Source organism: Micromonas commoda, chromosome 1 (genome assembly GCF_000090985.2).
Source record: "Micromonas commoda chromosome 1, complete sequence".
Taxonomy (NCBI): domain Eukaryota; kingdom Viridiplantae; phylum Chlorophyta; class Mamiellophyceae; order Mamiellales; family Mamiellaceae; genus Micromonas; species Micromonas commoda.
This window is the reverse complement of record NC_013038.1, coordinates 1,087,159-1,102,684: the sequence shown is the minus strand read 5'-3', so window position 1 is coordinate 1,102,684 and position 15,526 is coordinate 1,087,159. Positions and strand designations below refer to the sequence as shown.

At 47.2% G+C, this 15,526-nt stretch overlaps 5 protein-coding genes across 5 annotated transcripts; 2 read left to right on the top strand and 3 right to left on the bottom strand.

Moving 5' to 3' along the window:
- Positions 1-4: 4 nt before the first annotated feature.
- On the top strand, positions 5-1,888 carry MICPUN_55238 (predicted protein). Its single transcript, XM_002507566.1, has one exon. It carries the CDS (start codon positions 262-264, stop codon positions 1,702-1,704), a length of 1,443 nt encoding a protein of 480 aa, XP_002507612.1. The 5' UTR covers positions 5-261; the 3' UTR covers positions 1,705-1,888.
- On the bottom strand, positions 1,120-4,418 carry MICPUN_55237 (predicted protein; the record flags this gene model as incomplete). The annotated part of the gene is made up of 3 exons (XM_002507171.1): positions 1,120-2,097; positions 2,192-4,036; positions 4,089-4,418. The coding sequence occupies 3 exons, from the start codon at positions 4,416-4,418 to the stop codon at positions 1,819-1,821; spliced, it is 2,454 nt and encodes an 817-aa protein (XP_002507217.1). The 3' UTR covers positions 1,120-1,818.
- Positions 4,419-6,368: 1,950 nt separating this feature from the next.
- On the top strand, positions 6,369-8,969 carry MICPUN_93055 (predicted protein; the record flags this gene model as incomplete). Its single annotated transcript, XM_002507565.1, has 2 exons — positions 6,369-7,287; positions 7,411-8,969. The coding sequence occupies 2 exons, from the start codon at positions 6,369-6,371 to the stop codon at positions 8,169-8,171; spliced, it is 1,680 nt and encodes a 559-aa protein (XP_002507611.1). The 3' UTR covers positions 8,172-8,969.
- Positions 8,970-9,524: 555 nt separating this feature from the next.
- Positions 9,525-11,021, bottom strand: MICPUN_77518 (predicted protein; the record flags this gene model as incomplete). The annotated part of the gene is made up of 1 exon (XM_002507170.1): positions 9,525-11,021. The coding sequence occupies one exon, from the start codon at positions 11,019-11,021 to the stop codon at positions 9,525-9,527; it is 1,497 nt and encodes a 498-aa protein (XP_002507216.1).
- A 1,100-nt stretch (positions 11,022-12,121) lies between these two features.
- On the bottom strand, positions 12,122-13,881 carry SCS-beta (succinate-coa ligase). The gene is made up of 3 exons (XM_002507169.1): positions 13,732-13,881; positions 13,523-13,651; positions 12,122-13,401 (listed from the first exon to the last, which is right to left on the bottom strand). Exons 1-3 carry the CDS (start codon positions 13,840-13,842, stop codon positions 12,370-12,372), a joined length of 1,272 nt encoding a protein of 423 aa, XP_002507215.1. The 5' UTR covers positions 13,843-13,881; the 3' UTR covers positions 12,122-12,369.
- Between the last annotated feature and the right edge of the window lie 1,645 nt (positions 13,882-15,526).

Below are 15,526 nucleotides of genomic sequence, written 5' to 3'. Positions count from 1 at the left end.
ATGGATCCCGACTCAACTCGTGACTTTAGACGCGAAGCGCTCCTCCTGGGGCGTGTAGACCATCCAGGTATCATAAAGATGTATCACTACGGGAAAGTACCACAACCATACATGGTCCAATTCTAAAACCTTTTTGTCCCTTCTTTTGAACTTCTTGATGTTTCTACGCTACCTCTCAAAGCTCATATTCTTCTTTGAGAATCGGCAAAACTATGGCATGTACCCTTTCTTGTGATAACTGAATTTTGTCACGGTGGTAATATGTGGAATGCCCTTCGCTGCCATGAAATTAAAGTCGTCACTTTTCTGAAGACAATTCCCGGTCATTTCACTCTGAACGATGCGGTCTCAAATGACATGCCTTTGCTCGACATCCCCTCTTTAGCGAAGGATATATGTGATACTCTGGTGTATCTTCATGGAGCAGGTTTTGCACATCGTGACATCAAAAGCAATAATGTGCTCCTCACGTGGTGTCCAGAAAGACAGCGCATCTGTGCCAAACTATGTGACTTTGGGAGTGCAGCGCCGGTAAACAAATTACCACGTCGTCCAGCAAAACCAAAGTGGGGTGGGTTTGAGCGATTACTTGGGCTCTCTGGCAGTTGGCGGCCCATAGGAACGATGCTCTGGATGGCCCCTGAAATGCTTGAACCTCCTGTTGAGGGCTCCATACCACCGGAAGGATACTCTGGTGAGAAGGTTGATATTTATAGTCTAGGCGTGGTTTTGTGGGAACTGTTTGAATGGCGTACTCCTTGGACCGAGGAAAGCGCTTTTTCAAGGAAGGAGATAATCGATTTAATTGTCCGTCGAGAGAAAAGATTGCCCATACCAGGTCATTCTGTGCCAAAACTTGCGCGACTAATGTCGCTGATGTGGGCTAGCCGTCCTCTTGACAGACCAAGTGCAAGGGAAGTGTTATCAACGCTGGAATCGGTTGGGTCTTCATGGGACATGCTCGATACATTCTTAGACGTTCAAGAGCTCGCACATATCCATGGAAAGGCAATAATGGGGGCACTTGAAAGGTCGTCTGTGACGCAAGATGAACGCAGAGAAGAAAACGTGGAGCAGGATTCATATCCACGAGGAATTCCTAATATTAGCCATTCTGAAGAAAGTTCGCACAGCTCGGGTATGGTCAGGTATCCAAAGCAAATGGATAAATTGAGTCGCCGTGTGGAAAAGGCAGATGAAATACAGCGCAATCGAGAAGGACTTGTCTTAAAGGAGATGACAGAACTAGGGACAAGTGCCAGTATGAATCCCGAGCATGCAATGGAAAGTGAATTCAACCCCACAGAACACGCAATTTTCATCGAGTCTGTCGGGTCACTATCACTGTCAGATCTTAATGAGGATCTTGCCCGGATGTTGTTCCGGCACGTGCAATTTTTGACCTCGGATGAAATGATTGTTGAGGAACTGGAAACTTTGCGCTCAAAAATCGCAGACCTCCAAAGCAGTGTCGGCGAGCTGCAATCAAGAACCAAATTCGATCCACTTGCTGCCTTCACAGCAGATGCTCGGCATAAAGAAATAAAAAAGCTCACGAACACAATCGAGTTAATCACCGCAGAAGAGAAAGTAAAAGTATGGCGCAACACACGAGGGATTCTGCGTCAGCAGCTTGTTCAGGCAGAATCAGAGTACAATAGATGGCAGCGAAAATGTAGGAGTATAGAGAGAGATGGAAAATGAGGGTTCGTGAGAAATGGATGTCGAAACCGTGATGCATCCATTAAAAAGAATATCAGGCAACAAGGGAAAAACGGTGTCGGCGACCCCCCGTCGTTCTGCCTCTACGACCCTCAATTATTTGATGCCCTCATATGGGCTCAAGCCTAGCTTGTTCAATATTTTGTCGTTTGCGCCCTTCGATATCAAATAATCACTCAATGCATTGAAGCCGTAAGCAATGCAGTAGTGAAGCCCTGTACATCCCTGCTTGTTTTGTGAATTGATGAGGGCTCCATGCCGAATCAGAGCTTTGACGATGCGTGCATTGCCATTCTGACAAGCGATGATGAGAGGTGTATTCCCGAACTGGTCTCGCCCCTCTGCTGGGCAGCCACCTTTCAGTAACTCGACGACCTAAGATTTTTGCGACAAAATATTTTTTCAGCACGAAGTGAGGTAAAAGAAGGTGGAAATCACAAATGATTTGCGCCTACGGTAAGTCAGCAACTGACCTGCTTGTACTTCCCATGTCGAGCATATGAAAAAAGGTTGCGAAAATCTTCTGTGGTGAACCGACGATCTGCATTAGATGCCGCGAGCAGGGGATGCTCAGTTGTGCGGATTCTGGTCGGTCCTGAATAGCTTGGATCGTTGACCGTTTGAATCTGCTTGAAGTATAAATAAAAAGATACTTGTCAGTATTGGAATGAATCATTGACAAGTAAAGATGAGGTAAATAGCTAGTTCTGAAGTCGAGCAAGCAGGGTATGCGTGCCTGTGGTGAATCCGGTTGCAAATCTGCTTCATTTGATGCCGCATCTTGACTTTTTTGGTTTTCGGGGATATGGGATCCCTTGCTCTGTCCCCAGGGATCTGTCTGACATTTCCGATGTTCTGTATTCTCGGCGGAGGGCCGTGCCCTATCGATTAATAGCCGAGCGGCAGGTGCCCTACCATTCGGACCCGCAGGGGTAGGGGAATCGCCACCAAAAACATATTTCGTTTCCTTAGCAGATCTTCTCTCTGTAATCTGCGTCGATCTTGGTAAGGAACGTTGCGTGCGATTCAAATGTTCCAATCCTCTGTCGTTCTTGTCTAAGAGAACATGATCTGCACTGCCAGTAGCAAGATCCGGGCTTTCCGCAACGAATGACAATTTCTTCATCTCGAGTCGGGGAACTGTGCATGTACTGACCGGACAGGAGGTTGGCAGTGCTAGCACGTCATCACCGGAGATGTCCTCGGAAAATATGTCCGGCGAAGATTTTGACACTTTGAAGCCTAAGGTTTTTGCGCAAGCGTTATGGACACCGGGATCAATTTCACTCACTAGAGGATGTGAACGTCTCGTCTGGAATCGGGAATCTGGGTTGGTTTTACTCACAGGATCGATTTCAAAGGTATCATCTTCCAAAGAAGCACGACCAAATTTAGGCTTCCCTTGAATGGACTCATTCACAGCTGTGCTGATATTTGTCCCGGTCACTCGACTTCCCAACAGCGCGCTTGCGGCGGAGAGGAGAGCCTCAGCTGCGTTTTCAAGTCTCCCGACACTTGTTGAGCCATGGTCTCCGTCTGAGCATCTGGGTTCAGAAGTTGACTGGGGATACACACATGGAATTTGCCAACATCCCGGAATTTTCCGTAGGCCATTCGAAATGTATAACGAGCTCTCGGATTTATTTGGGTCATTTACTGCGCGTGCCGAAAAGTCATCAGAATCATCATGCGCTTGCCCAAATTCATCATCGACACGTGAACATTTACGAAGAACTCGCCGCGGTGACAAACTGCTCTCTGTGCGATACAGTTTATCAGCCAAATCGTGAAGTTTGTATCGAAACGCAGATGGCCCTCCTCGACAATTTGGTGCAGACGCCATTAATTGTGGCCCGCTTGTCGGCTTACAATCAACGGGCAATGAAGGAGAAAAAGCAGGTCTCGTTTTGCCGTCAAACAGAGCGTATCCAGCTCTGTTGACAGTCAGTCTCTGGTCCATATGAGCGTTTATTGAGGGTTCTTCTCTCAAATTTGGTGCTGTTGTTCCATTTCCGTGCTCCTCTGAATAATGTGCTCCTCTGAACTCACCACCGCCAACTTCTTGATCGTTTGGGACGTCCTCAAAAATGGATTTCGGGAGGGGTTCTTTTGCGTCAACATGTTTTTCGGATCCGTGCTTGTGACTCAGTTGACTTTGGGGTGCGCGAGTCTTCTTCAGCTCCAGAGAGTTTAGCTCAGATTCAAACAGCTTATGAAAGTGTTCTTCCTGTTGTATGTGCTGTTCTAGTAATCGCTTGATGCTCCTTTCAGTGGAGCTTCTCTGTGTCTTGCGATGAACTAGTAACGCGTTTTTCTCCGCTCTCTTGATCGTCATGTTTGAGGGTCAAATTAGAGGACATGATTACTCCAAAAAAATCATTCGATAGAAGTTCGAAATTCGACAAAACGATGTCAGTAATTACCTTCAACTGCTCGTAAGCTTCTCCGTATTTTTTACTGGTGAGGAGCATTTGCTGCCTCTCCCGCAGGAATGGGTTGGCATCTGAAGCGATCCCCGCTTCTATCTCAAGGCTCCTTATTTTCGATCTCAGCGACAAGAACTGCTCTCGGTGACATGTGCGAAGTTCGTCCATCTGTTTTTGCCTCAGTGAAAGCCATGAATTTACATCGGAATGGGGGACATGCCCGAACCGGTCTAGAGCGAAGCAATCGTGACTTCCCGCTTCGAGAAACATAATCGACAATCACTTAGAGAGAAACACAAAAAGCACGGGCTTAGAGGTGTTTTTATCCTCTCGCGTATACAATATTGTGGACGCGCCAGCGCCAGCTCCAGCGCCACCGACTGCAGTTCACCTAACCGGTCTCAGGAGTTTCTTACGCACCCTAGCTACTGGCGGACAGCTTCAGTGTGGGGTGAAGGAAGGACTTTTGTGTTGGTAGCCATGGATTACCAAGCAATATCCAACATTATTTTATCTTCGAAGGTCTTACGAAACGAAACTTATTATGACGAACGAACTTAAGTTCGCCCTTAACGAACGAACGAATGAAGTAATAATAAGAATATTCCATACATGCTTAATTTATGACTAACATTCCTGTCACTGTACCATCTCGTCAGGTTCATATTCTTACGCCCTTTATTGAGCATCTGAACGCGCGCCAGTCGAGCAAAAAAACGTGTTCGGCGAAGCACATGCAAATAATCTCAAATTCAAAACGAAATATGATTAGAATAGGGCGAAGCACTGGCAGCGTATGTAGCCACATGCACTACTCTATCTATGTGTTTTAACACTTAATCTTCAGATTATTCTATCCTTCATTATTGTCGTCATCAGTTCGTTCGTAACTTCTCGCATATCAGACCCCCGCTTCATTCGCTGTCGTTTTGGAGCCCCGATTTGGGACGAGGAACGCCAGTGACGAAGTCACATTTAGTGCCACATTCTACCCCAACTTTTTTGGAACTCTGTGACATTTTATTCGTCCTCTGATTGGTCGAGAGCTCGATCATTTGCAAAAGTTATAGACTAAACAACCGTACGGTCGTCGTTTGTCACTTTCTTGCAGACTAACAAAACTGTGCGACGCCTTCCGTGTCTTTGGACGACGATTGTTCTGCGGGACGTCCTTATCGTTGCGCTTGGCGTGCACGTAGTCGTCGTCCTCACACGCATGCCACTTGTGAACGAAGAGTCGACGCCAAGGCGTCTTCCGATGAGGCGGTGACAGACGTCGAAGTTGACCGATGTATCGATGAAAATTCAGCTTCAAACCATGGATAAGTAGCCCTTCTCAATGCGTTTTTCATCGAGGCTTCACCGAAGCTTCATCGAGACTCGTCCCAAATCAGCCTCCCGGAACCGAACGTTCCTGTTCATCATCATTCTCAGGGAGGCACCTACGGATTTTGTAGGGGTCTGATTTGCTTGGGTATGTGTTAAGTGTTAAGTGTAGCTTAGCTTTTCAATATATCTTCACTCTTTTGACGAACACAACACCGTGCACCACCGCAAGGCTCCCACTGCTGCACTGCCCGTCGCTTATTACGAGATACGCCGACCCGACGCACGAAAAAAAACCAGGCTTGCGACCCTCCGACCGTGCAGTAATTCCAAATGTTTTGCACCAACCGTTTGACGAGGCTTTTCAATCCCACGTTAGCGGCTGTTGCTGCTCTACCACTCCGGGTTTGCTCATCTCGCTTCCGCACGACTAGCCATGCGGATCCCCACCGAGGAGGAATCCCAAAAGATGTCAAGCACCCATCAACGTACCACAGCTCAGTCGCTTCACGGTTAGTTCACTCTCCACTCGCCGCTGGACGTTATAGATTTCTAACCCGTCGGCGCGTCGTGATCGTTGTGCGAGCAGCAAAAAACGTGCAAACAGACGTGGGTGGGAACGGTCTAGAAGAGGACTTGGACGCAAGATCAATGGAAGATACCATTCCACGTGCGGAAGGCAATTTCAATGACGGGCTTGATGAAGAAGTGTACCGGATCGGAGTCCACAATGTTGATCATGACCTCAAGATTCTCGAGGATGAGGAGGAGCCAAAGTTGACGGCGGCTAGTCCACTTCTCATGGAAACCACAACAGCTTCCTCCACTGCTCAACCTCGATTACCTAGACCGAGGTCGAATAGTTCTTCTAAACGTAGCGCCGTTGCACTTTCCATGACCGAGAACGAAGATGCTTTTGATCCTGTCATTGTCAGCGCAGGGGTGGTGGCCATTGCAATTGTTGGATTCCTGGCATTTCAGAGGAAGACGGTGAAGAGGCACGTGGACGCTGGCAGTCCGGACTCTTTACAGCTCGGTTGCCCGCCTGCAAACGGTTTCAGTGCAAGCCGGATCGGTGGAGCAGGAAACGATTTTTCGAGCTCTTCGAGAAGAGGTCCTGACGAGGATCTACCTGTTGGCAATATTTCTTTTGAGGGTCTACCAATCATAACCGACGACGCCGCCTCTTTTTCCACACCGCCTCCTCGAGAAATACACGGTGAATTCAAGCGACAGCTCCGCGATATGATGTCTGAAATGCGCCGCTATAACACTGTCGACTTTCACGGTCGAAATCTTGGAGACAACGGTTCAGCATACATAAGCGAGGCTCTCGCGTTCAATGATGTCGCTACATGCATTGATTTGAGTGCCAACGGTATGGGTGAAGCGGGCGTTTTCGCAATATGTGAAGCATTGAAAAGCAATTCAGCCTTAGAAATGCTCTCACTTGCAAGTAACAACTTACAAGATGCGGGCGCAGTTGCACTAGCAAATTATCTCCAGTCCGACAGCTCAATCAACACGCTCAACCTGAATAGCTGTGGAATAAGCGACACTGGTGCGATCGCACTAGCAGAAATGCTAAAAAAGAATACTTCGCTTGTAGCTCTTGAGCTGAACAACAATAACATCGACTACGAGGGAACTTGCGCTATAGCAGAAGCGTTGTCTGAAAATGCCACCCTTACAACTCTCAGTATCAGTGGGAATTATATCGGCGGCCTTGGTGCCAGTGCACTTGCGAAGGGATTGGTGAAGAACAAGGGCCTAAAAGGATTGATAATAAATGGCAATGATATCGGTAATATCGGTATGCTACCTTAGTGTTTCCCCTAACGCGTTAATTACACTTTTGTATTTCTCAAAATAGCCGCATGCCGGTGTGCCAACAATCAGTATACAAAACTAATTGTATGCACTTGCCTTTCTACAGGTGTTGAGGCACTTTGCAAAGCTATTTCTGCTCGTGAGACAAAATTGACGAATCTGGATATGGGCAACAACGGTATTGGACACGAGTCTGGTGAATACATTGCTGCATACATCAAAACTGACAAAGAGCTCGCTAGCCTCAATCTATACATGAACGAACTCTGCGATCTTGGTGCAATTGCCGTTTGCAACGCGCTCAGACAGAACACAGCCATTCAGATATTGGATATCGGAGGAAACAATATTCTGCAAGCGGGTGCTGAGAGTCTTGGAGATGCGCTCAAGGAAAACATATCACTGCGCACGTTGGAAATAGGCTACAATCCGATTGGTCCGAAGGGTGGTGCCGCACTTGCTGACGCGTTTAAGTTTCACAGCAAGTTGACAACCCTTCGTATGGGTTGGTGCAAAATCACAAAGGAGGGGGCACGGCACATCGCTGATGCTATGAAATATAACGAACATGTCACCACGCTAGACCTGCGTGGAAATGAACTCGGTGATGAAGGCTGCGCAGCTATTGCTCAGTCACTTGGTATGGTGAATGAAAACCTGACATCCCTGGATCTTGGATACAACGAAATTAAAGACAACGGGGCGTTTGCACTGGCTCAGGCGATAAAGAACAACGCAGATGCCTCAATCACGAGCATTAGTTTGAACAATAACTACATAACCAAGTTTGGGGAAGTTGCACTCACAGAGGCAGTAGAGCTAGTTCAAGAGCTCAACCCAGGACGTGATCTCTACATCCAACTTTAAGGAAAGTGACAGCTGTAGATGTTCTAGCTCCTCGCGGTCTTTTCTTCTGCTGGCAATATGAACGCTTCGTTTTATATATCACTTACGGAAGTTATATAGGAGACCAGATTACTTCACGACAAACATTCAAATGGCGCGACTCACTTGATCCTTTCGCTGGCTTATTTTTCAAGGAGAAAAACGGATGAAGATCTACATCCCAGGAATTCAAGAAGGCTGACTGTGCCAAATCTGAACTTGAATCGAGAAAGGTATTCTGTGGAAGGGCTAATAAATTGTACCTCGGGCATTTCGTGAAGCCAGACATATCTCTTTGAAGCCAGGCATGTCCCTTATGGCCAGGCGCACGTATTTTCACCCCCTGCTTCTGTGCGGCATGCCTTTTCCGCAACAATGATTTTTGTACGAAAGCGGTTCCTTGAATTTACGAAATAAAAAGCTGCCTGCGGCGGGGACTTGTTTCGATGTGCACTTGCTTGTCAATTCCAGTGACTGCAATCTTTATGGAATGTTGCACTCGAGGACGTTCTGGATAGTTTTCTGCTGGTACCCCTTTCGAACAATTCACAGGTCAACCGGCTCATAATAATAAAATCCTCAAGGGGTGTGACGAGAAAAATAAATACGACAGCGATAGCTTCGCTGCCGGCAATGAGGGAGACCAGATGGCGAGAAGATGAGCATAAAAGGGACTCAATTCTCACAGCCAATGCTCTAGTAGCCGGCGTAACACCCATACACGGGCTGCGAATTTCTAAGATCTAGTAGCGACCATGTAATAGACACAATTGTCAGCACAGAGCAGAGGGACGCCTCCCGCTCAAGTTCTTAAGAGGTTATGATTCGTGTTCGGATTGGTCGAGAATTCGGTCAATTGCAAAAGTTACCGACAAATACATTGTTCGACATCGTTGGTTACTTTATTTATGACAAACGACGGTATGCGACGCCTTCCCGTTCTTTGGACAACCACTGCTCAGCGGGACGTCCTTATTATTGCGCTCGACGTGCACGTAGACCTCGTCATCACACGCACGCCACTGTGAACGTGGTGACAGAGTTCAGTATTTCATCCAGTTGGAAATCGTATGCACTATCCTTGCCATCCAGCGAAACTGAGCAAGACTTACGCGTCACGTGCGTAATAACACCTCAGTTGTCGACAGTGAGTATGATGATGTCCCTCGGTCGCTTATAATTTTCATTTTAAGGAATCAATTTAAAATTATGTCCTTGAATGCTTCGTGCCGACGAGCAGCTCACGCAAATTTGGACTGTAACATATACCGTGCGAAAGAGCGTAAATCGAATAAATAAATTCAGAGATGAAAGAAAGCCGCGAGTCGCATTCGCCTACTTGCTTTTGTTTTGGTCTTCTGAAAGCTGACGGGCCCTGAAAAACTCTGCATGAATTGCTCGAACTGCTTGTGCCCCTTGACTTTCGCTGACCAGGAGTGATATATTGGTTTTACTCGCGCCCTGGCTAACCATTTTAACTCGAATCCCTGCACTGCCGAGCGCACGAAATGACCTTTCCATTATTTCGTTGTTTCTTTCTACATTTCCAATGAGTGAGACGAGTGAATTTCCAGTAGTGTAGCTTACCCGCGCGATTCCATTATTTTCAAAATCTCTTACCAAAGCCTCAAGCTCTTCTTTCACAAGGTCGCGACTCCACAACTTTGCTGGGTCGAGGGTCAGAGACACACTGACTTCGGATGTCGCGATACAGTCAACAGAAATTCTGGCTTTCTCCATCACTGCAAAAACTCGTGCTAGGAAACCATATTGTCCAAGCATTCGTGTTGAAACGACGTCAAGCAGTGTCACATTCTTTTTGCGCACTATCGCAGTCAGAATCCAGTCACTGTCTCGTGTAGAACGCACGTGACCTATCAGAGTTCCAGGAGCTTCAATATTATACGAGTTCTTGACACGCACGCAAAGACTATCTGAGTCCATCGCAGGGCGCATTGACTGGGGATGCAAAACCTGAGCTCCGAAATAAGCCAACTCAGTTGCCTCGTGAAATGACAAAAAAGTCAACGGGATCGTTCCTTCAACTTCACGTGGATCAGCGGAGAGGACACCATCCACATCTTTCCACACCTGTACCTCTGGCACGTTTAGTGCAGATCCGATTACTGTTGCAGTCAAGTCTGACCCACCACGACCCAGTGTTGTGATTGCACCAGTCTTCTCCCCTCGCCCGAGGAAGCCTGTGACAACGGCAATTGACGCAGGCTCATCACTTCTCCGAGTCAAAGCAGCTTTTACATTCGAGTAAGTTTGCTCGCGAATAACACCATTTTCAAACTGATCGCTAGTAATGAATCCGAGCTCGTCAAATGCATCAAACTGTCTGGAACGAAGTCCAAGAGAGCGAAGGTACGAAGAGAAGATGCGGGAACTCATGCGCTCACCAAAAGAAACTAAGGTTGCGCGTGTTCGGCCCGTACACTCTTGCATCAGAGCGATGCCGGTGCAAAGCTGTTCCATCTTATCTAAAAGTTTGCATACTTCCTGAAAGGTATCAGAATCTATGTTCAACTCGTGCATGGCAGAGATGTGACAGGCTCGAATTTCAACTATTGGCTCCAAGTTTGCAACCTCATCAGAGTTATCACATTTCAGTGCCAGCTCCCCAGCATCAAGCAGATTGTTGGTTGTCCTCCCCATTGCCGAAAGAACCACGACCGGCAAATCATCCTGGACGGTGATAACTATTTCAGCAACCTCGCGCATTCGCTGAGATGATGCTATCGAAGATCCACCAAATTTCATAACCAAAGAGTACTTGCCCAGGTTGTCGCCAGGTTGTCGAGCGTTTCCAGGACCCGCGTACACCATCCGGAGGAAAGAACGCCGATCACGGCTAGTGCGACGATGCCGATGTTTATGAAAAGGTGCACTGAGATGCCATGCTTTTATTACCTGCACAGGATGCGACCTCGTCGTTCGCAAACCACCGGAGTACGACATCCTTGTTAACGAGGGCTAGGTTGCATAGGTGGATTCGGTTCCGGAGCTCGTTTGGCGGGGTTATGGAGTCGTAGATGGCTTGCGATCGCTCGTTGACGTTGCCCGAGGCTCGCTGGGCGGTGTGTGCAGCGACGTATTTGAGGAGGTCGAGGAACGGTGGAGTTCTATGCTTATATGTTACCTTCGTACCTTCGTTCGTAGACTAACACTTATAATAACACTTCAGCAGTTCAGGGTTTTTAAAAGTTACCTTCGAAGGTACCTTCGAAGGTACGAGGTACGAAGGTAGACTAAGCTCCTAGCTAGAGTATAGATACCACAAGCAAGGGTAGCGCCTGTGGCTACGCCCACGTTATTCCACAAAAAGAGTTAATCATAATTCGTTTTGATTTCGCCGTTATTTGCATATATGCTTCGCCGAACAGGTTTTTTTGCTCGACTTGGCGCGCGTTCAGTCGCTCCCCAGCGCCGCGCCTACACGCGAAGAGCCGCGCGACGCCGTGTGCAGTGGACTAGCTATATGCATAACGTTTTCACTGAGCCAACAGGCCGAAAATCTGTCCCCGCGAGGGCGAACAGAAGAATAACACGAACCCGCATCGCACTTCTGACGGTTCATAACTCGTCGAGTTCTTTTCTTGCCCATACATCGCGCCTGCGCGGCTTCGCCATGCTTACCGCGTCCATGTAAAGTCGCGCCTTGCTTTGAAACGTGGTGCATGGACCCTCTCGACACTTCTGTGGCGCCTGTTTTTCGGTTTGACATCCATGCGGGCGCAACTTATGCGCGCAATGCCTGGCTGCTGCTGCCGAAGCTCCCCTTTCTCGACTCTGATTGGCCAAAAAATCTTAGAAGCTCTGTCAGATACCCGTTGATTAGTTGGGATTTTTTTGGAGACGTATCTATAGTGGATTTTTTTTGTTGTACGTAAAGTAACACTTAGTGGAGACGTACTTTGTCACCCGTAAAAACACTGTAAAAACCATTTTACTACATTATTGCTGAAACTAAGTTTAACCAAATTCATAACCATATGGATATAGAAATGATATAGACTGATAGTACATACATACGTATTAGTCTACGAACAAAGATGTGTTCCGTAGACTAGATAGTCGATCTATATTTATTTGCATTCCAATGAAAAGCTGAGTGAAAACTGTTTGCGCCGAAAAACTAATTAATATCGAAACCAAGACCAAGCTAGAGAAGAACCTAAGAAAGAGCCGAGACCGCTTTTTTCGCTGCATCATCAAGGTCATTCGCGGCAATGATATCCATGCCAGATTTTTCGAGAATTTCTTTACCTGCCTCGACGTTTGTTCCCTCTAGGCGAACAACAAGAGGCACTTGAAGGCCAACTTGTTTTGCCGCACTAACAATGCCGCTTGCAATTACATCGCATTTCATGATGCCACCAAATATGTTCACAAGCAAAGCCTGCACTTTGGTGTCAGAAGTGAGAATTTTAAAGGCCTCGACGACCTGCTGTTCACTTGCATTGCCGCCGACGTCAAGAAAGTTTGCTGGGGCTGCACCGTGGAGTGAGATGATGTCCATCGTGGCCATGGCAAGGCCTGCACCGTTTACCATACAACCTATATTTCCGTCGAGGCCGATATAGTTCAAGTCAAACTTACCGGCTGTAACCTCACGCGGATCTTCCTGTGAATGATCTCTAAGAGCGAAGAGGCCCTTCTGGCGATATTCGGCGTTGTCATCAAAATTGAGCTTCGCATCTGCAGCTATGAGCTTTGCTTCGGCGGTCTCTGCGAGGGGATTGATTTCGAGCATGGTGCAATCGCTGCTGATGAAAACGTTGTATAATGCCTTTACCTGGGCAACAGCATCGCTTACGGATCCTTTCACCCCAAGATGCGCGACTATGTCTCTTGCCTGAGCCTCTGTAAGTCCTGTTCTTATGTCGATCTTCATCCTGGTAATCTTTTCTGGATGTGTTTCCGCGAGGTCCTCTATGGAGGTGCCACCTTCGCTGCAAGCAATGACCAACGGCCCTGCACTGGCGCGATCTAGAAGGATAGCAAAGTACATTTCGTTGACGAGCTTCATTTTTTGAGCGACTAGCACAGTGTTGACAGGTTTGCCTGCTGCACCAGTTTGCTTCGTTACAAGCAGTTGGCCTAACATCTTCTCGCCAACTGCCTGTGCTTTGCCAGATGGGACAATGTGAACACCACCTTGCAGACCATTCTTAAAATGACCAAGACCACGCCCACCCGCAAGAATCTAATGGAGGCCGAAGAAATAACGTGGTCATTTTTCCCGGACACGAAACCGAGCTCGAAAGAAGAGTGGATGGATATCATGAGGGAAAAAGCCACGATGAGGAGAAATCAAGCTGACTCGCCTGACTCTTCAGAACGACATCTCCATCGTCAGATCTAAGCTTCTCGGCGGCGGCATGTACCTGGTCCGCCGTTTGACAAGCAATGCCAAGTGGAACGCGGACGCCGTGCCGCGCCAAAATCTCGGCGCCCTGTTTGATGTTAACAACCGTTGAGAATAAAACCGCAAGTGGTGTTTTGTACTCCGTTGGGATCCGTGTTCAAAACTCACTTGGTACTCGTGAATGTTCAATTGTCGATTTTGTAGTCGAACTGCCGCGCCGAAAAGAAAAGTAGCCGGTGAGTAACGATGGCACGCGGCTCTAAAAGCTATGCGAAACATCTTGGGATGAGTCCAAGCTGCTGCGGTTACGACAGTTTGTCACGACCAAATTGGCGCGGTGGTTTTTTTTTCCAGTATTCCTTGCTGAAAAAGGAAAAATACTAAGCAGCTAAGGGTTAGGTACAAGGTTTATAAATTAGGAGCCTGCTAAGAATTGTAAACCTTAACTCTAATTAGAAGAGCCCCAGTCCCCACTTTTTTTCACGCGGGTGTTTTGACTAAAAAATCAGTCGCACGGGCCAAACAGTATGTCAAGGTATTTGTCCATACGGTTTGAGCTTGTATGGGCTTTTAGTTCCGATGGACCATTCGTACAAATTCTCGACCATGTGTATTACCTTCGTAGTTACGAAGGTAGACTAGTTAGCTACATAGCTACTCTAGTGGCCCGACGTTATGTGACTATCTGTGACTATCTGTGACTATCCAATAGTCACAGATAGTCAGACCTTCCGGCATTAGTGCATGCCCGATGGATTAGTCTGCGCCTGATCTATTTATGCTTAGAGCTGGAACAGGTCCCTCAGAAAATGTTATTTTTTGGGCATCTCTTGGTTCGATCGTTTGCATTCACACGGCGCGCAACCATGTCCATTCCATGGCGCGAGGGATTAACTCAAGAACTAAACTTCTTATAAAATCGAAGGTCTAAATGTGTCGTTCTCTCGCGAGGCGCGCGTCGGCCGCTCGGGCGATTCTGATCGTGAACGCCGCGTCGCTTCACTCCTCGCGACCAGCGGCGTAGATTGTACGGTCAAAGTTTGTCGCGAAACGCGCCGAGCGCGACGGCAGCGGCGCGCGCAAGCGGAACCACAACCATACTATTTGCCTATTGTGCTACGTCGAGGACGGCAATTGACGGTCTAATCTTCAGTTAATTCTGACTACCTGTGACTATTCAATAGTCAAAAAATTTGAGTAGTCAATAACGTCGGGCCACTAGCTAGCTTAGAGCTCTAGCTAGCTAGGTCTAGCTAGCTAGCTAGCTAGCTATAGTAGATGGCTTCTAGTCATACCTACTGGCTACGAAGGTACTTGCTAGTAGCTAGCTAGCTAGCTAGCTAGCTACTAGGGTTAGGTTTAGTAGCTAGTAGCTACCTTTTGGTAGTCTACCTTCGTACTTTTTAGCTAGCTACTACTAGTAGCTAGCTAGCTAGCCTAGCTAGCTAGCTAGCTAGCTAGCTAGCTCATCGATTAAAACGCTAGCCTAGTAGCTAGCTAGCTAGCTAGCTAGCTAGCTCATCGATTAAAACTCGGGACTCGTCCCAAACCAGCCTCCCGCGAACCAAACATTCCTGTTTATTATGATAGTTACCTTCGAAGTCACTAGACTAGCTATGGAGGCACCTTGCACGGATAATACCTTCGCACGAAACTTATGGAATACGAAGCTTTAATTACGAAAACGTTTTAAATACTGCGACACGGGGCCCTGTAGCACCATCTCATGTTCCGAGCAGCCATCTCTGACACGTTTCATACCATGCCTTCGTAAAAGTTAACCCTTAACACTGAACCACATGGTTTGAGAATTTGTACGGATGCTCCATCGGCAGTAAAATAAAAGCTTAAGGGTTAGATAATAAATATGATATCATATGATATATACAGTATATATACTTTATGATATCACCATTTGCATGATTGATGTCCAAATTTTTGGCCGGAATCCGAGGGAAAAAAA

Excerpts from the sequence above, each read along its gene's own strand:
- MICPUN_55238 (XM_002507566.1), top strand. The coding sequence starts at position 262 with ATGTGGAATGCCCTTCGCTGCCATGAAATTAAAGTCGTCACTTTTCTG.
- SCS-beta (XM_002507169.1), bottom strand. The coding sequence starts at position 13,842 with ATGTTTCGCATAGCTTTTAGAGCCGCGTGCCATCGTTACTCACCGGCT. Across the intron at positions 13,652-13,731 it reads TGAACATTCACGAGTACCAA|GGCGCCGAGATTTTGGCGCG; the intron begins GTGAGTTTTGAA and ends AACATCAAACAG. Across the intron at positions 13,402-13,522 it reads ATGTCGTTCTGAAGAGTCAG|ATTCTTGCGGGTGGGCGTGG; the intron begins GCGAGTCAGCTT and ends GGCCTCCATTAG.